Here is a 25,948-nt window from a genome sequence, read left to right on the forward strand (position 1 = left end):
TGGTGGCAGCTGCAGAGGTATTTGGGTGTATGAAACTTGACGTCAGAAGAGTTACAGTGTGTTTTGAGTGGTGGTGTCCCGTCCTTTCAGGCTGTTGGCCTGAAGTATGACTAGAGAGATTTAAATAGTGGAGTAGGGTGGTGGGTTTTTAGTGAGTGAAGGGTTAGATGGTAGTGTATTTGTTGATTTATTTTATTTGTAAAAAATGTTTGTAAAGCAAAATATAAGGGATTATATTCCAGTCTAGTAGGTGGCGGTAATGCAACATTTATTGAATGCCAACCACCGTTAAACCTAATAAAAGAAGAAGAAGCTCACGTGGCAGGGGTTTGTTTGCCATCTTCACGAGAGCCTGCGAGCTGAGCGCTGTGCAGATAGCCAAGCGTGATCAAGAAAATCAAGACGTTTGCAGAAACTGGCGAACAAACCACAGCATACAAATAGTATGCTGTGGTTTGATCTGCAATATGTTTCTTTATATATATATATATATATATATATATATATATATATATATATATATATATATATATATATTCAAAAAGGCAATTTTACAAGGGATTGCAAATGTGTTTTACCTAGCTACATAAGTTAAGTGCCATTACGCAGCCTACCTGCGCAAAAGATTTGTATGACGCCCGAAAACAACGTCATAATACAAAATGGCAGCCACCGTTGGGAGACTACTAAAGACCTCTGTAAGTTAATTTAGAAATATATGTTTATGTTACCAGTAGTAGTGTGCTGCATTGAAATGCAAACTGTATAATGGCAATTTATAATTTCGTTGTAGCTATATAAATTGGCGATGCCAATTGTAAGAAGAGTTGCAATGAGTCTCATCTGAGAGCTTGACGGCAACGTCACTGTAACTGCGTGACCGTCTTCAGAACAAATCCCTCTGCTCAAAGGCTTAGCAGCTAATGCCAAATTAAGTAAAAACTCTAAATATACAATCATTTGTTATAGTAAGTGTCTAATGCTCTTCAGCGCCAATAACAGTTTTCACGATGTGCAATGTATCTCTCTTGCCCTCTTTAACGTCAGTGTTGATTTTGGCACTCTTTTAAAACAAATGTTATTTAGTCTATAGTCTTAGTCGATTTGATCAATATATCAATAAGTATTAGGGCCATTTTTTTCATTTGAATAATGATTTAGTCTAGGTATTTTCAAAATCACAAACAGTGGGCCATTTTAGTCAACTAAATGCGCTTTAATTTTTGTCACATTTTCACATCACATTTGTATTGCCTCATTAACCTACAGCAAACATATAGTGCCTTCATAAAGTATTCACATCCCTTTACTTTTTCCACATTTTGTTGTGTTACAGCCTGAATTTAAAATGGATTAAATTCCGATTTTTTTTTGTCACTGGCCTTCACACAATACCCCATAATGTCAATGTGGAATTATGTTTATTAAATTTGTACAAATGAATAAAAATGAATCTGAAATGTCTTAAGTCAATAAGTATTCAACCACTTTGTTATGGCAAGCCTTAATAAATTCAGGAGTAAACATTTGCTTAACAAGTCATATAATAAGTTGCATGGACTCACTCTGTGTGCAATAATAGTGTTGAACATGATTTTTTTAATGACTACCTAATATCTGTACCCCACACATACAATTATCTGTAAGGTCCCTCAGTCGAGCATTGAATTTCAAACACATATTCAACCAGAAAGACAAGGGAGGTTTTCCAATGCCTCTCAAGGAAGGGCACCTATTGGTAGATGGGTAAAAATATAAAAGCAGACATTCTAAATCGCTTTGAGCATGGTGAAGTTATTATATTGAACAAAAATATAAAATGCGACAATTTCAAAGATTTTACTGAGTTACAGTTCAAATAAGGAAATCAGTCAATTGAAATAAATTCATTAGGCCCTAATCTATGTATTTTACATTACTGAGAATACAGATATGCATCTGTTGGTTGCATCTTTAAAAAAATAAAAATATGGGTGTGGCTCAGAAAACCAGTCAGTATCTGGTGTGTCCACCATTTTCCTCATGCATAGCGACTTATTCCTTGCATAGCGTTGATCAGGCAGTTGATTGTGGAATGTTATCCGCTCGTCCACATGATGCCATACACGTGGTCTGCGTGTCCGAAAACAATGTTGAAGGCGGCTTATGTTAGAGAAATTAACATTACATTTTCTGGCAACAGCTCTGGTGGACATTTCTACAGTCAGCATGCCATTGCATGCTCCCTCAACTTGAGACATCTGTGGCATTGTGTTGTGTGACAAAACTGCACATTTTAAAGTGGCCCTTTATTTCCCCCAGCACAAGGTGCACCTGTGTAATGATCATGCCGTTTAATCAGCTTCTTGATATGCCAAACCTGTCAGGTGGATGGATTATCTTGGCAAAGGAGAAATGCTCACTAACAGGGATGTAAATGAATTTGTTCCCAATTTGAGAGAAATAAGCTTTTTGTGTGTATGGAAAATTAATGGTATCTTTTATTTCAGCTCATGAAACATGGGACCAACACTTTACATGTTGGGTTAATATTTTAAGTGTAATTAAACTTTGGATGGTGTATCAATACACCCAGTCACTACAAAGACACAGACTTCTTTCCTAAATCAGTTGCCGGAGAGGAAGGACACTACTCAGGGATTTCACCATGAGGCCAATGGTGACTTTAAAACAGTTTAATGGCTGTGATAGGAGAAAACTGAGTATGGATCAACAACATTTTAGTTACTCCACAATACTAACCTAATTGACAGAGTGAAAAGAAATAAGCTTGTACATAATAAAAATATTCCAAAACATGTATCTTGTTTACAACAAGGCACTAAAGCAATACTGCAAAAAGAAATTGGCAAAGCAATTCACTTTTTGTCTTGAATAAAATGGTTACGTTTGGGGCAAATCCAATACAACACATTACTGAGTACAACTTTCCATATTTTCTCCGTACTTAAATCTACTTGGAAATATATTGCAAGACCTGAAAATGGTTTTCTAGCAAAGATCAACAACCAATTTGACAGAACTTGAAGAATTTTGAAATAAAAATGGGAAAATGTTGCGCAATCCAGGTGTGGAAAGCTCTTACAAATGTACCCAGTTTACAGCTGTAATCACTTCCAAAGGTGATTGTAACATGTTCGACTCGGGGGTTGAATACTTATGTAATAAAGATATATTAGTGTTTTACTTTTCATTCATGTTTTACAAATGTTCACATTTTTCTGCCACTTTGACAGTACAGTATTTTGTGTAAATCGTTAACAAAAATCGACAAATCCATTTTAACGCCACTTTGTAACACAACAAAAGGTGGAAAGAGTGAAGGGGTGTGAACTTTCTGAAGGTACTCTAATCACTGACTTCCATGTGCACAAACATACATCGCCTTGTCCTACCAACATATTTTTCTGCATAACATCCTATTCTCTTCCCAACAGCAGACACATGAAAATCATGAACAGTATAACAATTATCTGGCCATGTAAATTCCTAATTCAGCCCACATAAATATTACATACAAAACAAACAGACGTGTAGCACAATCACCAGATCCGTCACTCGGTCGCTTTGCCGTTGTTATCAACGGTCGACAGACACCGCAGCCACATTGATGACCAAAAGTAGAACGGGAGCTAATGACTGTTCGTTCAGTGATGCAGTCAGTCAAGTCACTAAATCTTGAGTCACAAGTACCAATGGCTGAAGTCTGAGTAACAGGGCTCGAGTCCTGGTCCAAGTGCTCAAGTCTGTGGACTGTCTATGTCACTGAGTCCACATTAACTCAAAATAAAATTATCTACCCAGTCAGATGTAGCGTAGTGGCAAGAAGAATTTAGTCAAATTGTTTGCTATCCCTTTCCCTTTATGTGCCACCAAGTAATTGCATATAGGCTACTGGTAACGTTACCAGGGCCATGCTCAGTTGCAAAACGTTCTCGAACGTTGCAGATAAAAATGCCATGAATAGAGCAGACGTTATTACTTTTTCAACATGTCAGAGAGGCATGTTTGTTCTACGTAGCATTTTTCAATCTGAACGTTCCAAAACGTTGCGTCCTTCTGAACGCGCCCCCAGGTTGTTAGCTATAGCTAACTAATGAGGTAACACGATTGAAAAAGGTGTAGCCTAAACAAATGGTTAACGGTTTTGTCCGCAAGTAGCCTAGTTTTAGAACGGCCCGCTATATGCTTTATGAATGTAAAATGCTGCTGGCCAATGCACGATAGAAAAAAAACATAGCGCAGGTATTATGAGTCATATCTTTTTATGGTAAGGGCTAAAATCAATACGTTTTCTCTGAGGAAAAGAGGCTATATTGACTACATAACCGTGTTATAAAATGCAATGGGGAAAGTGGGAGGGTTGAGCGAGACTACAAATTAAAAGACAGCCTACTTTTCTATATTCAAGTGAGAGAAAAATATATACGTAACCTTATTGTTGTTTTACTATTAAACTCAATGCTGCTATTGTTTTTAATTTCGTAAAGAGACATGTGTTTCTTAATCAGGCAAAGGGTATCTAACTAGAAGGCTGGTGGTGACTGGTTAGCTACGGGGAAACAAGAGTCACCTTATTACTTATTACAGAAAAGCTCTCAATCTCTCCAAAAGCTCATGTCCAGTCCATTTAGTAGTCCGATTTTAGTCACAGAGATAATTTCATATTTTTTTAGTCAATTGAAATTAAAATAATTTTAGTTCAGTTATATATTTATTTAGTCAGTCTCGTCAATTGCCACATAAAAATACATGTTTGACAGATATTTTAATCGATTTTTGTTGATGAAATGAACACTGCTCACATCAAGGTAATAGTTGCATCTGGAGGACTGAAAGCAGCTTTGCCACATGGAACTTCAGTGAGCAAGGCCTCAAGAATTCTCACCCGTCCTGCACTGCAGAAAGCCTGTTTATCCACCAGTAGGTATTGACTGTAGACTTTCAGGACAGGGAATGAAGTTGATCAAAGTGAGAGACAGATGCACTTCTTGTCACTGTGATGTAAATATAGAATCAACGTTATTAATTTAATATCTTTCTCCCAATAGGTACTGCTAAGTGGGCTCCAGCTGTCACTCAACATGCACCACATTTTAAAGCTACAGCTGTCCACAATGGCGAGTTTAAGGAGATGGGCCTAGATGACTTTAAGGGCAAATACCTGGTTCTTTTCTTCTACCCGCTCGATTTGTGAGTATTGCTATTCCTCTGGACAGGAATGGATTGCTTTGATTAGCTGCATGTGGTGTACACAATCTGTGACTTTATTCATCTTCAGAATTTAAGGAATTATTTAGCGGCCTATTCTATTTGCACTACAGATACCTAAGCAAGAGATTGTGGATGTGACATTCTATATATGTTTTTAAAAAACATTTCTTTGTCTCCTTACAGCACATTTGTTTGCCCGACAGAGATCATCTCGTTCAGTGACAAGGCCAGCGAGTTCCATGACATCAACTGTGAAGTGGTGGGCGTGTCAGTGGACTCTCACTTCACCCACCTGGCATGGATAAACACCCCACGCAAGGTACAGTGGGTGTACATAGACTTACCATTATTCTATATACATACAGCCGCTAGTGAAAGTCAACACACCCCTTGCAGAGTCTTCACATTTTTGCTGCCTTAAAATTCAATCTAAAAAGGAATACGTATATTTTTTTTATTTCTAATTAATGAAACATTTAAAAACATAAGATGTCTTCACACCGTAGAGCTAATACTTGGTGGAAGTGCCTTTGTCAGCCATTACAGATGTGAATCATTTTTAATACGATTATGCCAACTTTGCACAACACTTAGGGCAACATTTATCCATTGTTTTTGTCAAATTTGCACAAGTTCTGTAAATTTGATTGGGAATCATTAATGCACAGCAATATTCAAAACTTGTCTCCGATTTTCAAGCAAATTGAAGTCAAATCGGAGACTGGACCACTCAGGAACACTCGACACCTCTTGTAAAGCCATTCTTGGGTTGTCTTTGAACGTAAAGGTCCAATGCAGCTATTTCTATCTCAATATCAAGTCATTTCTTGGTAACAATTAAGTACTGTGATGGTTTTCAATTAAAATGATCAAAAATAAACCAAAAGAGCTTCTTAGCAAAGAGCAATTTCTCAAGCAAGAATTTTGCTAGGACTGTCTGGGTGGGGAGGGGAAAACGGAAAAATAGCTGTTATTGGTAGAGAGGTTTGGAACCCTCTTGTCTATTAACTAATTTACTGCCGGAGGCAGGCCAAAACTCCATCCCACCAAAATAGGCTGAAATTGTACTATTAGACAGGCACTGTACCAATAGATCCTACTGCTCACCTACAAGGCCCTCCATAACTTTCTGACCTCCTCCACACACACACTCCCTCCCACTGTCTCTGCTCCTCTGACTCTGGACTACTCACCACCCCAAAGACAAGACCATGGGGGACTGGGCATTCAGCTCCACTGCCCTCAAACTCTGGAACTCTGCCATCTGCAACTCTGACTCCATCACCACTTTCAAAACCAGCTTCAGAACCCACCTGTTCAGTCTGGCTTTCCCTTCAACTTAGCTTGCCCCCTTACTCAGCCCTAGCTTAAGCTAAGTAGCTTTTATTTCAATTTGAATTGTTTTATCCCTTTTTAAAAAGTTTTTTACACTCTTTGCTCTACAGTGTCCTTGTTTTTTGGGAAGATGCTTCAAATCCCATATAGTATTATTATACAGGCAGTGTGGCTGCATGCTAATCATTTGTCATGGCGTCTTATTCTCAGGCTGGAGGTTTGGGTGAAATCCACATCCCACTGCTGGCAGACCTCAACAAACAGGTGTCCAGAGACTATGGTGTACTTCTGGAGGGCCCTGGCATTGCACTGAGGTACAGTAACTATGGGTGCGTCCCAAACGGCACCCTATTCCCAATATACAGTGCATTCGGGAAGTATTCTGACCCCGTCAATTTTTCCACATCTTGTTACGTTACAGCCTTAATCTAAAATGGATTAAATTGCTTTTTCCCCCTCATCGATCTACTACACACAATACCCCATAATGACAAAGCAAAGACATTTTTTTCTACATTTTAGCAACTTTATTACAACAAAAAAACGTAAATATCATATTTACATAAGTATTCAGACCCTTTATTCAGTACTTTGTTGAAGCACCTTTGGCAGCGATTACAGACTCGGGTCTTCTTGGGAATGACGCTACAAGCTTTGCACACCTGTATTTGGGATTTTCTCCCATTCTTCTCTGCAGATCCTTTCAAGCTCTGTCAGGTTGGATGGGGAGCGTCGCTGCACAGCTATTTTCAGGTTTTTCCAGAGATTTTCAATCGGGTTCAAGTCCGGGCTATGGCTGGGCCACTCAAGGACATTCAGAGACTTGTCCTGAAGCCACTCCTGCTTTGCCTTGGCTGTGTGCTTAGGGTCGTTGACCTGTTGGAAGGTGAACCTTCGCCCCAGTCTGATGTCCTGAGCGCTCTGGAGAAAGTTTTCATTAAGGATCTCTCTGTACGATCCTGACTAGTCTCGCAGTCCCTGCCGCTGAAAAACATCCCCACAGCATGATGCCACCACCATCATGCTTCACCGTAGGGATGGTGCCAGGTTTCCTCCAGACGTGACACTTGGCAATCAGGCCAAATAATTCAATTTTGGTTTCATCAGACCAGAGAATCTTGTTTCTCATGGTCTGAGTCCTTTTTAGGTGCCTTTTGTCAAACTCCAAATGGGTTGTCATGTGCCTTTTACTGAGGAGTGGTTTCCATCTGGCCAATCTACCATAAAGGCCTGATTGGTGGAGTGCTGCAGAGATCGTTGTCCTTCTGGAAGGTTCTCCCATCTCCAGAGGAACTCTGTCAGAGTGACCATTGGGTTCTTGGTCACCTCCCTGACCAAGGCCCTTCTCCCCCGATTGCTCTAGGAAGAGTCTTGGTGGTTCTAAACTTCTTCCATTTAAGAATGATGGAGGCCACTGTGTTCTTGGGGACCTTCAACTCTGGGACCTTATATAGACAGGTGTGTGTCTTTTCAAAATCATGTCCCATTAATTTAATTTATAACAGGTGGACTCCAATGAAGTTGTAAAAGCATCTCAAGGATGATCAATGGAAACAGGATTCACCTGAGCTCAATTTCGAGTCTCATAGCAAAGAGTCTGAATACTTATGTAAATATGTTATTTGTTTTTTATTTTTAATACATTCACAAACTTTTCTAAAAACCTGTTTTAGCTTTGTCATTATGGGGTATTGTGTGTAGATTAATGAGAAATAATTTAATCCATTTTACAATAAGGCTGTAATGTAACAAAGTCAAGTGGTCTGAGTACTTTCCAAATGCACTGTAGTGTATAAGATGTGTTCATGTCACTGTTGAAGTCGGAAGTTTACATACACCTAAGCCAAATACATTTCAACTCAGTTTTTCACAATTCCTGACATTTAATCCTAGTAAAAATTCCCTGTTTTGGGTCAGTTAGAATATTTTAAGAATGTGAAATGTCAGAATAATAGTAGAGAGAATGATTTATTATTTCTTTCTTTCATCACATTCCCAGTTGGTCAAAAGTTTACATACACTCAATTAGTATTTGGTACCATTGCCTTTAAATTGTTTAACTTGGATCAAACATTTTGGGTAGCCTTCCACAAGCTTCCCACAATAAGCTGGGTGTATTTTGGCCCATTCCTCTTGACAGAGCTGGTGTATCTGAGTCAGGTATGTAGGCCACCTTGCTCGCACATGCTTTTTCAGTTCTGCCCACAGATTTTCTATGGGATTGAGGTCAGGGCTTTGTGATGGCCACTCCAATACCTTGACTTTGTTGTCCTTAAGCCATTTTGCCACAACTTTGGAAGTATGCTTCGGGTCATTGTCCATTTTGAAGACCCATTTGTGACCAAGCATTAACTTCCTCACGGATGTCTTGAGCTGTTGCTTCAATCTATCCACATAATTTTCCATCCTCATGATGCCATCTATTTTGTGAAGCACCCCCAGAACATGATGCTGCCACAGCTGTGCTTCACGGTTGGGATGGTGTTCTTCGGCTTGCAAGCCTCCCCCTTTTTCCTCCAAACATAACGATGGTCATTATGGCCAAACAGTTCTATTTTTGTTTCATCAGACTAGAGGACATTTCTCCAAAAAGTACCATCTTTGTCCCCATGTGCAGTTGCAAACCGTAGTCTTTTTTATTGCGGTTTTGGAGCAGTGGCTTCTTCCTTGCTGAGCGGCCTTTCAGGTTATGTCGATATAGGACTCGGTTTTTACTCTGGATATAAATACTTTTGTACCTGTTTCCTCCAGCATCTTCACCAGGTGCTTTGCTGTTGTTCTGGGATTGATTGGCACTTTTCGCACCAAAGTACAGGACTTCACTGCAGCCATCATACCGCTCAGGAAGGAGACAGAAGGCGTCTCCTTCCTGAGCGGTATGATGGCTGCGTGGTCCCATGGTGTTTATACTTGCGTATTATTGTTTGTACAGATGAACGTGGTACCTTTAGTCGTTTGGAAATTGCTCCCAAGGATGAACTAGACTTGTGGAGGTCTACAATTTTTTTTCTGAGGTCTTGGCTGATTTCTTTTGATTTTCCAATGATGTCAAGCAGAGGCACTGAGTTTGAAAGTAGGCCTTGAAATACATCCACAGGTACACCTCCAACTGACTGAAATGATGTCAATTAGCCTATCAGAAGCTTCTAAAGCCATGACATCATCTTCTGCAATTTTCCAAGCTGTTTAAAGGCACAGTCAACTTAGTGTATGTAAACTTCTGGCCCACTGCAATTGATACAGTGAATTATAAGTGAAATAATCTGTCTGTAAACAACTGTTGGAAAAATTACTTGTCATGCACAAAGTAGATGTCCTAACCTACTTGCCAAAACTATAGTTTAACAAGAAATTTGTGGAGTGATTGAAAAATGAGTTTTAATAACCAACTGTAAATACATATTCAGACCATAAACTGCCTCGAGTAAATCAACATTGAATTTTAGACACTGTATATATGGATTTCTACCCTGACATTGAGTAGTTGTCCATTTGTCCATTAGGGGACTGTTTATCATTGATCCAAATGGGGTGGTGAAGCACATGAGCGTCAACGACCTGCCAGTGGGCCGCTCTGTGGATGAGACCCTGCGTCTGGTGAGGGCCTTCCAGTTTGTGGAGACTCACGGTGAAGTGTGCCCTGCTAGCTGGACCCCTGACTCTCCTACGGTGAGGCCACTCCCCTTCACGCCCTCTTTCACTACCCCGCCAGGCCCTCAGACATCTGAAATAAATACAAGCACCAAAAAATTTGTAGCAAAGTCTTGGTGTCATCAGTTCTTCTTTTTCAGATCAAGCCAACTCCCGAAGGTTCAAAGGAGTACTTTGAGAAGGTCAACGACTAGTGGACTCGCACTTACTTCACAGCTTAATATTCAATAAATTATCCACAACTGGAAAAGAAAACACTGAATAGATATACCAAATATTTTCCATTAGGTTTAGATTAAAAGGTGCATTTGTGTTCAAAACAAAGAAAAAAAAAGACTTGAAAGTTGTCAGAGTTGAAACATTTCATCCTGTTAGCTAGCTTCATGAACTTAATGTAATAAAGTTTCCCTTTCATCACATTGCATGTATTGAGCCTACATGTGTTTGCATTATTTTAATGGTTCTAAAATTGAAAAGAGCATGTAAATGAATATTGTAAAGAGATTGAGGTCTGACAATGTCAAAATAAGGAAAGGGAAAAGCAGCCAGCACACCAGTTTATTCTACCGATTAAAAAGTGTGATCATACACAAAGATTGTATTTTCCCAAAACAGTGTTCAAAGAATATTGCTTCTGGTCTTGGATAGTTGAAAAAAAGAAAGGAATCAGTTACAAAATGTATAAGCCAGACAATGTAACCATATAAAAACCATGCCCGTATAACCCCTGTACATAAAGATGTTTATTTTGTTCATTTTTTACAGCAAGTTAATATGCAGGTTTAAAATGTCTTGACATATAGTACACAACATGAGGTGCCAAAAATCAACTTCAGTATTGGAAATGAGAAAGATATTGCCACTTCTCATACATTTAAGGTACATACTGTATTTACAGCAACAACAAAAAGGTTTTAAAACACTGCAGCACTATGTAGCTATGAACACACCCAGTTAAGTGTACATAAATGTCACTTCTGTGGAAACTAGCACTATTGCCTCATTTCGTCTGACATTCACAATGTTTCAGGTTATGAAAACCAAAGATAAACGTGAGGGACATGGCTGACCAAAGAATGGAGAGCTGTTTAAAGCATACATCAAACCAAATAAACAGTCCGTTTTCTGTCATCTCACTCTTTGGCAAGCAGCCAGCACACACTTCTTTGAATATGAGACTGCTACATGAGACCACAACCAGGGAAAATGAAAGAAATGTAGATATAACGAATAGCCAAACAAAATGGAATTTGATAAGCATATGTTTCGATGGAAACTTCATGCAATTTCAGGCAAGATAACAGCACCACCCGCCCCATCCCAAGCACCAAAACAGAAAACCCCCCAAAATATATATTTTTGTTTAAACTAATGATTTTAAAAAAGTCCCAAAAAAACCCTGTAGTAAATCTGTACAACCAAAATACATTTGAGATCTACATCTAAAGTTACATTATTAAGGTTATATACACTTTTTTCCCCCTATCCATATATTATCTTTACAAGTAGACTTCATTCAAACCCAAACATTAAGAAAACATAAACCTAAGTGAGAAATTGAATCACATCAAACATCCATTTAAAAACAATCTGTCATTTATACTGTACTTCAAAACCAACTGTTGATCACTCGTTCCTTTCGCAAATGTTTTTCCCCCCCATCTGTACAGCAAACTACAGCAGACCTAAAATATTTATCTTGGTTGGTTGATTTTAAACTACTGTATTTGGAAATTAGATAGTCAAAATATGGGAATGGTTCTAACTCTGATAAGTTAGTATAACATCCAGTATATGTTTAGTGTCTAGTGTAGCTAGTAAAAATGAATGTGGAAGTCAGAATACAATAATACAATGGAATTCTGAGTGACAGTAATACAAAATAGAATCAAGGTCAGAGCATGGACGCAAACCCAACTCTCCGATATTCTAATACAATAGAACAAAGGCTTTCGATATGGCCTCTTCACTGAAGAGAGCTAGACTATTCCATAATAAAGATCTTTATGTTCTCTGGTGGTGGGTGGGACTGGATTGGAAAGGGGAAGCCATGTTACGTCTTGGAACGGCATCTGCTTCAAAATGTTGGTTGAATGCAATCGATAAAAACAGAACCGGTTAGAATTTTCTTTTCCCCGCAGTTTTGCTCTTGTACAATCTTTGTTTTGCAACATTCAAATTCATTCAGAAAAGGGAGAACTACATTTGTACAAAGTGAGATACCGCTAAAAAAACAAAAAAAAATGTTGGGGAAAGCGTCAGCTTATCTGTGGATCCCTTGCATCTGTCCTAGTCAATTTTCACATTTGTGTAGATCTTCCTCACGAAGGCACTTGTTCCCACATACCCAACAGCTCCTACAAAAGACATGGTTGTAATGTGTCATTGCATCAATAACCATGTTTGCCACTCTCTGAGCTACATTTAAAGACTATCGCGTTTACGGAATAACCTCCTAAGCCTAAACTGTAATATCATAAGAATTCCAATACTCGGATCAAATCAGATGCTGTGAAAAGAGAAGTAGAACTCACCACACATAATTCCCAGAGAAGAACTAAACACTGCCATGTAGCCAAAGTAAAAGGACGTCTGGAACAGACCATACATCCTGAAACAGATGGGACAAAACAATTGTCAGTGGAAGTAATACACAGGAAGACACTGCTGAAACTTCTTTCATACACATACAGTACTGTATGTAGGGATGGGCATTTGAAAACAATGTCTATGTTCGAGCACTTTCCTGATAATATTGGAGTACTCGCATGTTAGCGTGAAATGAGGCTGAAGGCAAAAAGTTGGCTGCATACTATCCAATTACACAACTGAAAACAAAACTTGAGGTCCAAATGCAGATCTCAATATCAAATCATTTCAGTTTAACAAGTATCTTATTGTAATTGTTTTCAATACAAAAAAAAAAATACATTGAAAGGAAACAAAAAGATTCTTAGCAAAGAGTAATTTCTCAAGTAAGAATTTGATAGGACTGTCTGGGAGTGGTACCTGAGTGGGTCGGGTAAAACTGAAAACTAGCTATTATTAGCAGAGAGGTTTGGAACTCTTATTAGTCTATTAACTTATCACCAGGCAGGCCAAAACACCATCGCACAGCAGGCTGAAATTTCAGGTGGTCTTTTCAAAACAGCTCTTACACTAAATGGGCATGATCTGAATTTTCACAATTTCACAGTATTATTCCAACCTCAGATGGGTTAGCTGACAACGTCGCGAAAACGATTCACACGCTTCAAATGGGGGCAGTGAAGTCCGTGAGTTGTGATTCTGGATGGCCAGATATCTACCAACAATGACAAGAACCTGCCTTGTGGGGAATCGTAAGTGACTTGTTTCATCTAGTTCTTGATACCATGTCGTGTTTTGACTGATTTCATGTCAATGCTAACATGGCTCAAATTAGCTAGCTAGCTAACCAAACAACTAACAATGTATTTGAAAGACAAAAAGTGCTCATTGCGCAAATATACTTATGATTTCAATAAAAATGTTCACTGCACCTGACATAATCCAAACAATAAAACACATCTTAAGAGGGAAAGTCTGTCAGTGATTATACATTTGACCTGCTAAACAGTTTCATTTGTACATTGAGTATTTGAATTGAGTACTAGCACCCATCCCTAATCTATGACAGAATGCTTTAGTCTGTTTTCTACAGTCAACAGATGATTTACTTCAGTTGTGTACAATATGTATTTTATATCATAAAAATGATATTGGAACTCACTTTGTTTTGAAGAAATAGTAGTAAAAGGAGTACATATAAACATAAACTGCAGTGGATGCAGCAGAGAGAAAGCTTGTCCATTGCCTGAGAGGAGAACAAAAACACGGAGAACTTAAATTAAAAAGCAGATACCATAGCCAGCTTGAGGATAGTGTGTTACAGTACATTTTGTGTTCAGGAAAATCCTGAATTCAGCTGTGTCATAGTTCTTCAGCTAGACATGCAATTATACTTACGCCTAGTCACACCAAGTGTCGCCTAGTCACACCAAGTGTCGTATAAGGCCCACACACAAGGTCCCTCCATTTAATAAATGGAATTAATCCATTTAATTCATTAATGATTCATGTAAATCACAGAGACAAGTACATACATTGCTGGCTCTGTCTTTAACTCACCATCTGTAGTCCTCAGCATTGAGGAGGAAGTAAGTGCAGACAATTGTGACACACACGGTGACGATGCAGAGGATAACCAGGACCAGCATCATGAACCCGTACACGTAGTAGATCTTGTAGGCCCAAAATGAAGTGAAGATGAAGTACCTGGAGAATAAGAAGCAAACAATGCATTTCCACTTCCAGCCGTGCACAGGTTTTATATGGTGAACTATCGATCTGCTAAATGCAGACATACAGGTAAACTGCCAAAACAAAGGAAACACCAACAAAAAGTGTCTTAATAGGGCGTTGGGCCACCAAAACATCTTCAACGTGCCTAAGCATAGACTCTACAAGTGTCTGGAACTCTATTGGAAGGATGTGCCACCATTCTTATAAAAAAAAAAAGAATCTATAAAATTTGGTGTTTTGTTAATGGTGGTGGAAAATTCATAATCAGACGCCGCTCCAGAATCTTTCATAAATGTTCAATTAGGTTGAGATCTGGTGACCGAGACAGCCCTGGCATATGGCAGGGTTCACCAACTGGCGTCCGCGGGCGATTTTATTTGGCTCCCCGAAGTTCTTCGCAATAACATTGTTGGACATAAAAGACCGAAAAAATGTAAATCAATCGGCTCCAGGTGATTTTAATTTAGGAAATCTGTTCCAAAGTATTCCCACGCATAATACAGATATATATGTGACCGTCCACAAAACGTAAGCAAGGTGTGAAATTATTATGTTTCAGTCAAATATTATATCCGTTTGGGCTGCTTGCGGTCAATTTACAGTCTACAAATTATTTGTAGTTATGTTCCGGCCCCCTGACCATCCGCTCAATACAAAAATTGTCTAGTTGATCCCTAGCATATGGTTTACATCACATGTCAAACTCATTCCACAGAGGGGCGAGAGAGTGCAGGTTTTTGTTTTACTGGGTTAATGAATTAAGGTCGATGATTAGTTAGGAACTCCCCTCACCTGGTTGTCTAGGGCTTAATTGAAAGGAAAAAAACTAAAACCAGCAGACACTAGTGCAATGACTTTGAAACCCCTGATTTACGTTGTTTTCGGGCGCATCAAATTATTCAGTGGCTACTCGTGCCCTGTGGATGGGGGCATTGTCATCCTGGAAGAGACCACTCTCATCAGGATAGAAATGAGTCACCATAGGTTGAAGGTGATCACTCAGAATGGCTGTGTATTTATTGGCATTTACCTTGCCCTCTAAGGCAGGGTTTCCTAACACTCTCCTCGTGCCCACCCCAGATGTTTCATATTTTTGTTTTAACCCTAAACTGGCACACCTGATTCAACAACATAAGAGCTGCCAGAACCCTAATCTACTCAAGTATTTCCTTTATTTTGGTAGTTACCTGCATCAAGTTTATAGTATAGTGAGGTTAAAGTGAGGCAGGACTTACATTTCAATGAAAATGGAACCAAATGGAAGGATTCCTCCCAGACAGACAATGACAGCTGGCTCCATGAACCTGTAAAATGTGATCATTTACAAATCAACCCCCAACACTAACAGAGTGTCACCAATAGTCTACAATCAGAGATATACAAGGAGCAAACACAGTCCATATCAGCACTTGGGCCTCCAATAAATATGAAAACAAATGTCACACATACATGGCTATTATTAAGTAATGCTGTACAAAAAAGATCAGAGTCATAGTTACCATTTCTTCTCAGGGATTGGCCGTGGCACTGCATTGACTCGACAAGGAAAGTTGGGCTGGCCAGAGAGGTTTCTTCCCAAAATGGTCCCCACAAGGTTGAGTGGCAGGATAACAAACAAACAAATACAGCAAACAGCCACCTGAAAACAAAAATGCAATAGTAGAATCCATGAGAAAGGTTTCATAGTGAGAGCAAACAATATTTCCAAAAATAAACTTTTTGGTTCATTTGATATACACACTAATAGGAAGACGGAATAAATCGGCATGCCAATTTCTATGAGAGAAAATGTGCTCGTTGTTTAGGCAGGTGTTGGCTAAGCGGAGGGAGTGGGCGTCGACACTCTAAACTCACCATGGTGCCAAATGGGATGGCTCGGGAGGCATGGTAGTACATGGCGATGAAGTTGATGAAGAAGGCTGTCCCACACACCATGGCAGGGATCAGGAAGGCCCCGATAAACATCTGTTTAATCCATCGTCTGCCTATAGGATCAAACATCATCAGTTATCATAAGGGTGCACCATGTGTTATGTAGGGTGCACCATGTGTTATTTACACAATCACACTAACAATGTAGCCTCATTCACACTAACAATGTAGCCTCATTTGTCAATAGCCATGTCAATAGGTTTCAAACAGTATTCTACACCAGGTATCACAAACAATGGTTTGACAACCCAAGCTCCATGTTCAGGTTAAGAAAATGTCATAGGGGACAATATTCTGGTCAGCAAAACTGCCCTTGCAGAGTGCAGTAATAATAGAATTGTGCTGTGTAGGAACTGAGTTTCTATTTTTAAGAAAAACCCTTACATACCTCCTTGTTTTGCATACAAACTTCCGCCAAAATAGCCATTGACGGGAGAGGTGGCAGCATACACAAAGATGGCTGTGCTCAGCATGGATCCTCTCCTGTAGAGACAAATGGGAAGCCGCAGTGTGCGTACACACACACACACACACACACACACACACACACACACACACACACACACACACACACACACACACGTTAGACAGCAGTGAAGAAACACACTATTAGGTTTCTATCTGCAGGTGGCGCCCATCACTTACTCAGTGTACAGATCCTCAACCATGGCCACGATGATGACGATGAAAGAGACCGAGAAGATCTGGCATCCAGAGCCAATAAGGGAGGAGAAGATCATGGGGTGGCTGGACGGCCGGAACACGTCTCCATGGACCTGCTTCCATCCATACTCATCCCCCAGGTCCCTGTCCTGCAGCAGGGAGAAGCGGGAAAGGGCCAGGGGTACATTAAAAGACAAAAGGACATGCAGCTAGCCAAAATCAGACGAAGCACTGGAGCCTAAACTATTACAGCAAAATATTAAAGTGTATGTTGTTCAATGTAAGTTTCTGTCATTAATGCTACCGAGGCCATGAAACGTTACCATGTCATCCATTTCCTCCTCTTTGCTGTATCGAGCATAGTCTTTTCTTAGCGTTCTCATCAGGATCATGGACACCAGGCCAACCAAGAAGATGACCATCATGAAGGAGTTGAAGATGGAAAACCAGTGAATCTAAAGGGAAAAACATTTGTTTCATTACCACACCACGGGGAATATGGAAAATGCACATCCCTAGATTCTTCTGCTTGATTATAGAACATGGCATCCTTGAGAATTGTTCAAACAGGCTGTATTGTGTAGTTCAGTGCAAAATTGCATTATTTTTCTGAGAAGAAACTTACTCGGTGTTGGAAAAAAGATGGATCAAGATACTTGTCAAATCTGTCTTCAAACTTCACATCCGACTTCTTCCACTTTACCTGTGGTAAAAAAAGACGTTTTACTCAATTGTTCCTTTGGCGAATGAGCCACGTATGGATGATGACGACATAGGTGACCTTACTTTATGTAAAACAATATAAAGCTCGGTGTGGAAAAATGTCATCACACTTCAAAATACGTATTCAACCCTGTGTATAATAGACCAATCCTGTCCCATTTCCCATCTCTGACAAGAAAATGCAAATACTTACAGAGTACGACATTGCAATTCTTGTGTTGGGCACAAGCTTGACTTTGCCTTCACTTGTCAGGTTGACATCGACAATACGGTTGCCATTGAAGCCGATCTCCAATTTCTTGTAAGTCCACAGATAATGATCCTCTCCATTTTCATCTGCCTCACCGACAATTCCTAGAATATAGAAAGAGGTGTGGGATGAATGCACTGCTACCAGAAATGTACTGGCAACTTGGCAAGTGTGGAATGCAGTAAGCAGATCCAGGGCCAAAGTCTATATTTATTCATACTCAGAATAGTATTCAGTATGGGTATGAAAACTTGGGCCATCTGCCCCACCTCCTGTGCATACATATATTTGTACATACAGTGCTTTGCAAAAGTATTCAGACCCCTTGGATTTGTTCAAAATGTATTGCCTTACAAAGTGGGATTAAAATGGATTTCATCATCATTTGAATCAACACAAAACTCTGTCAAAGTAGAAGAAAAATGTTTGTTTTTTAAATGACAAGTAAAATAGTCATTGCATAAGTAGGGAGCCCATTTATTTAAGCAAGCCTAAATTCAAGAGTCAAATTTGGCTTAACAAATCACATTTTAAGTTACATGGACTCACTGTGTGAAATAATAGGGGTTGACATGATTTTTGAATGACCCTTCCTCGGTCCCCCAAACAAATCAAATTATATTGGTCACATACACATGGTTAGCAGATGTGTAGCGAAATGCTTATGCTTCGAGACCCGACAGCGTAGCAGTATCTAACAGGTAATATCTAACAATTCCACAACAAATCCTATTACACACAATCTAGTAAAGGAATGGGATAAGAATATATAAGTCAAAAATATATGGATGAGCAGTGACAGAGCGGCTAAGACACAATAGATAGTGAATGATACAGTATACATGAGATGAGTAATGCGAGATATGTAAACATTCTTAAAGTGGAATTATTAAAGTGACCAGTGTTGCATTTATTAAAGTGGCCAATGATATCAAGTCTGTAGGTAGGCAGCCACCTCTCTGTGCTAGTAGCGGCTGTTTAACAATCTGATGGCCTTGAGATTGAATAACAGCTTCTTTCTCTCTGTCCCAGCTTTGATGCACCTGTACTGACCACGCCTTCTGGATGGAAGCTGGGTGAACAGGTAGTGGCCCGGGTGGTTAGTGTCCTTGATTACATATAACATTTGTAAAGATCCCTCCGTGAAGTATTGAATTGAGTCAACTACAAAGACCAGGGAGCTCTTCGAATGCCTCAAAGGGCAGTGATTGGTACATGGGTAACAATAACAAAATCAAATATTGAATATTTCTTTAAGCACGGCCAGTTAATAATTATGCTGTGGATCGTGTATGAAACCACCCAGACACATGAAACATAGTCATCCTTCTGAACTGAGCAGCAGGACAGGAATGAAACTGCTCAGAGATGTTATGAGGACATTGGTGATTTTAAACAACTACAGGGTTAAACGGCTGTGATGGGAGAGCGCTGAGGACAGATCAACAACATTGTAGTGACGCCACTATACTGATCTAAATGACAGAGTGAAAAGAAATATACAACATTTTTAAAAAATATTCCAAAACATGCATCTTGTGTGCAACAAGGCACTAAAGTAATACTGCAAAAAGGAATACACCTTTTGGCCTAAATGCAAAGTCTTATGTTTGGGGCAAATCCAACACATCACTGAGTAACTCCCACCTTATTTTCAAGCATGGTGGTGGCTGCATCATGGTATGGGTATGAAGAGGGCATGACAATGCCTCTTAGGAGGTGGAGAAGTTTTAGCATGGGCCCTCGGATCCTCAAAAGGTTATACAGCTGCACCATTGAGAGCATCTTGACTGGCTGCATCACAATTTGGTATGGCAACCGCTTGACATCCAACCCCAAGGCGCTAGAGGGTACAGTATGTCTGGTGAGTATGCAGGCCATGAAAGAACTGGGACATTTTCAGCTTCCAGGAATTGTGTACAGATCCTTGCGACATGGGGCCGGGCATTATCATGCTGAAACATGAGGTGATGGCAGCGGATGAATGGCACGACAATGAGACTCAGGATCTTGTCACGGTATCTCTGTGCATTCAAATTGCCATCAATAAAATGCAATCGTGTTCATTGTACGTAGCTTATGTCTGCCCATACCATAATCTCATCGCCACAATGGGGCACTGTTCACAACGTTGACGTTAGCCAACCGCTCGTCCACACAACGCCATACATGTGGTTTGCGATTGTGAGGCTGGTTGGACGTACTGGCAAATTTTCAAAAACGACATTGGTGGCTTATGGTAGAGAAATGAACATTTAATTCTCTGGCAACAGCTCCGATGGACATTCCTGCAGTCAGCATATCAATTGCACACTCCCTCAACACTTGAAGACATCTTTGACAAAACTGCACTTTTGAGTGGCCTTCTGTCTCCAGCACAAGGTACACCTGTGTAATAATCAGCTTCTTGATATGCCACACCTGTCAGGTGAATTGATTATCTTGGCAAATGCTCACTAACAGGTTTGTAAACATATTTGTGCACAAAGTTGAGAGAAATAATCTTTGTGTGCATTTGGAACATTTCTGGGATCTCTTATTTCAGCTCATGAAACATGGGGCCCAACACTTTACATGCTGCGTTTATATTTTTGTTCAGTATATCTGCATTTACCGTTTTTGCACTCATCACATACGCTGTTGCTATGTGCGCTGTTGTCACTTTATTCCTAGTTATATGCACATATCTACCTCAATTACCTTGTACCCCTGCACATCGACTCGGTACTGGTGCCCTGTGTCTATAGCCAAGACTCATTGTGTATTCATTATTGGGTGTTTAACTTTTCTATTATTTCTCACTGCATTGTTGAGAAGGGCCCGTAAGCAAGCAAGTAAGCATTTCACTGTTAGTCTACACGGGTTGTTTTTAAGAAGCATGTGACAAATATAATTTGATTTGGATGCTTGACATTGACTTTTTATTCTGAAACTCCCCAGTATTTGCCAATGGGATGAAGCTAAGCACAGGCAAAATCCTTGAGGAAAGACCTCCTTTACACCAGAGACTGGGTGAAGAAGTCATCTTTCAGCAGGACAATAACCTACAACACAAGACCAAATCTACACTGGCTCAGCTTACAAAGAAGACTTTGAATGTTCCTGAGTGGCCATGTTACCGTTTTGACTTAAATCTGCTTAACAATCTATGGCAAGACTTAAACTGCCGTCGAGCCATGATCCCCAACATCTTGAGAGCTTGAAGAATTTTGAAAAGAAAAATAACATTACGGAGTGTTGTGTAGAATAAAATTGTTTAAAAAATACCAAATCATTCTCACTTTGTAACACAAAATGTGAAGAAATCCAAGGAGTCTGAATACTTTCGCAAGGCACGGTATATAATGGCAGCTTTTTAGTCAATGTATACTACAGGACCAAAAGTATGTTGAGACCTGCTCGCTGAACAGCTCATTCCAAAATCATGGGCATTAATATAGAGTTGGTACCCCTTTGCTACTATAACAGCCTCCACTCTTCTGGGAAAGCTTTCAACTAGATGCTAGAACATTGCTGCAGGGACTTGCTTCCATTCAGCCACAAGAACATTAGTGAGGTCGGGCACTGATGTTGGGCGATTAGGCCTGGCTCGCAATTGGCATTACAATTCAATTTCCTTGGCTCGTCGTGCTCCAGAAACTCCATGTGGCGGGCCGGGCGCCTGCAAGCTAACTTCGTCCGTCAGTTGGATGGTGTTTCCTCCGACACATTGGTGCAGCTGGCTTCTGGGTTAAGCGAGCAGTGTTAAGAAGCAGCGACCTTTGCCTCTCCCGGGTCTGTTGGGGAGTTGCTGCGATGAAACAAGACCATAAGTACCAATTGGATATCACAAAATCGGGGAGAAAAAGGTGTAAAAAAAGTATAAATAAAAAAAGTTCTTCCACACCAATCTCGATAAACCATTTTTCAAACCCAGAGCCGTCCGTCAGACTGCCATATGGTGAAGCGTGATTCATCACTCCAGGGAACGCGTTTCCACTGCTCCAGAGTGCAATGACAGCAAGCTTTACACCAATCCAGGCGACGCTTTGCATTGCACATGTTGATCTTATGCTTGTGTGCGGCTGCTCAGCCACGGAAACCCATTTCTTGAAGCTCCCAATGAACAGTTATTGCACCGACGTTGCTTCCAGACGCAGTTTAGTAGTGAGTGTTGCAAATGAGGACAGACAAAAACATTTTTGGGGCCTACCACTTCGCGGCTGAGACGTTTCTACTTCACAATAACAGCACTTACAGTTGACCAGGGCAGCTCTAGCAGGGCAGACATTTGACCAATTGACTTTTTGGAAAGGTGGCATCCTATGATGGTACCATGTTGAATGTCACGGAGCTCTTCAGTAAGGCCATTCTACTGCCAATGTTTGTCTATGGGCATTGCATGGCTGTGTGCTACATTTTATACACCTGACAGCAACGGGTGTGGCTGAAATAGCTGAATCCACCAATTTGAAGTGGTGTCCACATAAATAGATACTTTTCTGTATAGTGTATGATTGTTTCCCTTTAAAAAACAGGTCATAGACCATGATTGATGTCTTGGTTACCTATACCAAGTTGAAAACATAATAAATCTGTATTAAGGCTAGGCTGATTCACATTACAACTATAGGCCCAATGACAAGATCTGCTGTGAACCCAAATACAATGAAGTTCAGGAAAATGTGGTTTGTAGGCACCATTCAATGTAAAAGACCTCTATGTTTAAGACGTTCCTCATTACAGAACTGGGCCCTTCTCAGCCATGGTGAACTAGGCTTTTCCATAGATAACCTTTGTAATGGTCAAACTACTTTCTATAACAACCAGTGTGAGAGGCAACAGATAAGCCCAGAAAAGTAGAATGTTCAGAATGAACATTTGGATGCTTTCTTTTCAACTGCCTCTGGAGCATGACTTTGAATCCTCGTAACTAAATTACAGTACAAGTCGCAACAGGCTGTGTAGCAAGATCACTCACCCCAGATGGGTAAGTCATCAATGTACATTTGGTACCAATAGTGATTCTTAATGGCATATACAAAGGCATCCCGTTTGGCTTTGTCCAGCTCAATTTCACAGTACGTTGTTTGCATGACTTCATCTGTGAGAACAAAACAACATAAAGTGTTGGTATTAGTATGGCATAACACACTACAAGAAGAAATGCAAGTGTAGGCTGCTTTTGGATCTAACCTCATGCTAGGAAAGAATACATTGACAACTCCAAATCAAACAATGCTGATCAAATAGTGACTAATAATATAACTCTTTATTAAAGGTACAGCTGCCTGTGGGTGTAGCTTTTTGGATACCTTTGAACTTGATGTCTAGGCCACTGAACTCCAGCTCAACTCCCTGCAGAGCCTCTCCTAGCGTTTCATGGTAGTGGCTAATGGTCTTTTTGGTGCCCACACAGAAGGGCAGGGAGAAGTACTTGTATGTTTCTTGTCTGTTGTGGTAAGGCCCCACCGTATTCATCCATAACACCACCTCCTCTTTATCTGTGTACTACAATGGGAAAGAAAGACATTACACATTTCAAACATGCTATACTTGTTTTGCTTGTCGTCAGATGGCACCATTCGGTATTCTATTCAGCCAACATGGTAGTCTAATTCCAAGCAGCTTCCAGCCATAAAGATAGTCAGATATCAGCTGTCTGTGACAAAAATACATAAAGTTACTATTTAATGACCCATGTCAAAACCAATGCACACATGACATACAAGCACGAGTCAACAGCAACGAAATGCATCTTTTCAACCTGAGTGACAGCTATCAAGTTCAAGCACTGTCGTTAGTCGTTTTCATCTTGACAGTTACGGGCAGAACACAATGTAGATACAACAACGCTTTATCGATGCAAACACTCTCCTGATCACATTTACACTGACAACATGGCATTGGTAACTAAGGATGTCTGCATGCAGCTAGCTGGTTGTGTAGTTAGTTAACGTTACCTAGACAGATTTTCCTTCAGCACCAAGTGCGGATGCAAACTTAATAGCTGGCTACGGTACTACATCAGGTTGATGTAGTATGATCAAACCACAAATCAAGACGTGCAAAATAATGTCATTCCCAATAACACCAGAAAACACGGAAGGCGTTTTGCGTTTGTCTTGATCATTGGATGTCCTACATAGAATGACAGGCCTGAATAACCGGATGTGCAGTCTTCGCACTGACATACCAGCTAGTTGAATAGGACATATTCCTAGCAGATATTTGGGATTATTTAGCTAACTAGCAAGTCAAGCAACTAAATAACCAAATGCTATGGATGACTGGTTAAGCAAATGATAGCCCTCAATCAGATGTAGCTAGGCCTACTACTATGCACGGATGTCACTGGCTGGCTAACTACTGTTTGCTAGCTTCTTTACTTGCTAGCTTCTTTACTTGCTAGCTTCTTTGCTAGCAAACGTTAGCTAGCTAATGCTACGTGGTCCCCTACGTTAACTTGTTCGCGAACGTTAGTTCTTGTATTAATTATTTATCAACCTTCAAAGTGTTTAACCTAAAATATGAACTACATACATTATTCCTCTTATCTCAAATATAAGCTAATCGGTTGAATAATATAGCTAACGAGCCAGAACGTCCATTATTTTCACTACCACACACAAGGCTTCCCATTTTCAATCGGCCTCAAATGATCTTACCGTGTGTTCGTGTTCATCTGCCTCGATCGGCATTAATAACCCGGCAAACGAAAAAATGGCCACAACTGCAATCTTCCACCTGGAAGACCCCATCCTTTTCTGGGGGTAAGTTTACCGATTTGGGATGTTAGCTTTCTTAGGGCTATCCCACCTTCTTCCTGGTTGTATGACAGTGGCAGTTTTTTAGGATGCTCTTCAGACGCATATGGCGTAAATTGCCTCACGAGCTCACATCGCATTCGCATGTGATTGACGCAAACATGTCACATGGCTTGTACTCGCCAATCAAAGTCGAAGACGATGAAGAAACCGTTGAATAATGTAACTCCGGTTGTTGGTTTACACATTCCGCCACTTTCAGCCACGTCATCCGACTGCGAGAACCAGAATTGCCTCACCTTTGTGTGCATATAACCTGAAACATGGCCCACTCAAGTGTGCAACTGCAGCCTGTAATTCGGGGCGTTCCTGCATGTGGCCATCCTTGCATCTGCAGGAACGCCCCCCCCCCCCCCCCGAGCATCCCATTGGTTCCTTCATGAACCCCCAAGCAGAACCCCCAAGCAGAACCCCCCTATGAATGTGGGTCAAAAGGGAAATAAAAGTATTATGAGTTTTTTCACTCCCGCCTGGCAGGTCTGTTGTTAACAGAACTGCGAGAAAACAGTGCCTAACAGGTGGGGCAAAGGACACTGTATACCGGTCGCCCCCCGCCTCCCGCTAGTACAGCAGGTGGGAGGCTGGAGCGACACAATGTGCTAACTAGCTAGTTTAGTTATACACATTTTTGCTACTGGTGCGTAATAGCTATTGGTAGCTACTGTTGTCGCCTCGCCTCTTCTTCTGTGGGGTTAATCGGCAGTTGGCATCCAATGTTATGGTGCATTACCGCCACCTACTGTACTGGAGTGCCCCTGACTCCCGCCTATGTACTGGAGTCATAGCTTAAAAATGGACCAATAGAAGTATAGAGGTTCATGCAGATGCAGGAATGCCCACATGCAGGAACGCCCCAAATTGCAGGCTGCAGTTGCACCCTTCTTGGCCCACTACTCATGTATGATTATTGCAGCGTTGGAACTAGAAAACTCAGCAATTTTCGACAGTTTCCTAGTTCCGACTAGTACGTGAACGCGGCATACACTGGTGATATATAACTAATTTAACAGATTTGTCATCATCATCATATCTGCTTGGAATGCTAGGTACA

General features: G+C 40.4%; 1 protein-coding gene and 1 pseudogene across 2 annotated transcripts; one reads left to right on the forward strand and one right to left on the reverse strand.

The window, feature by feature from the left end:
• Nucleotides 1-596: 596 nt before the first annotated feature.
• On the forward strand, nucleotides 597-10,619 carry LOC129836124 (thioredoxin-dependent peroxide reductase, mitochondrial-like). 2 transcript variants are annotated; one of them, XM_055901937.1, is made up of 7 exons: nucleotides 597-698; nucleotides 4,812-4,923; nucleotides 5,052-5,193; nucleotides 5,398-5,533; nucleotides 6,760-6,863; nucleotides 10,053-10,218; nucleotides 10,341-10,619. In XM_055901937.1, exons 1-7 carry the CDS (start codon nucleotides 663-665, stop codon nucleotides 10,392-10,394), a joined length of 750 nt encoding a protein of 249 aa, XP_055757912.1. In that variant the 5' UTR covers nucleotides 597-662; the 3' UTR covers nucleotides 10,395-10,619. The 2 variants fall into 2 exon arrangements, with proteins under 2 accessions (XP_055757912.1, XP_055757913.1); XM_055901938.1 differs by lacking the exon at nucleotides 4,812-4,923 and having other exon boundaries at nucleotides 605-698.
• A 309-nt stretch (nucleotides 10,620-10,928) lies between these two features.
• On the reverse strand, nucleotides 10,929-25,123 carry LOC129836123 (transmembrane 9 superfamily member 3-like; annotated as a pseudogene).
• Nucleotides 25,124-25,948: the final 825 nt, after the last annotated feature.

This window comes from Salvelinus fontinalis, chromosome 37, assembly GCF_029448725.1.
Source record: "Salvelinus fontinalis isolate EN_2023a chromosome 37, ASM2944872v1, whole genome shotgun sequence".
Taxonomy (NCBI): Eukaryota; Metazoa; Chordata; class Actinopteri; order Salmoniformes; family Salmonidae; genus Salvelinus; species Salvelinus fontinalis.

Excerpts from the sequence above, each read along its gene's own strand:
- LOC129836124 (XM_055901937.1), top strand. The coding sequence starts at position 663 with ATGGCAGCCACCGTTGGGAGACTACTAAAGACCTCT. Across the intron at positions 5,534-6,759 it reads GGATAAACACCCCACGCAAG|GCTGGAGGTTTGGGTGAAAT; the intron begins GTACAGTGGGTG and ends TCTTATTCTCAG. Across the intron at positions 10,219-10,340 it reads GGACCCCTGACTCTCCTACG|ATCAAGCCAACTCCCGAAGG; the intron begins GTGAGGCCACTC and ends CTTCTTTTTCAG.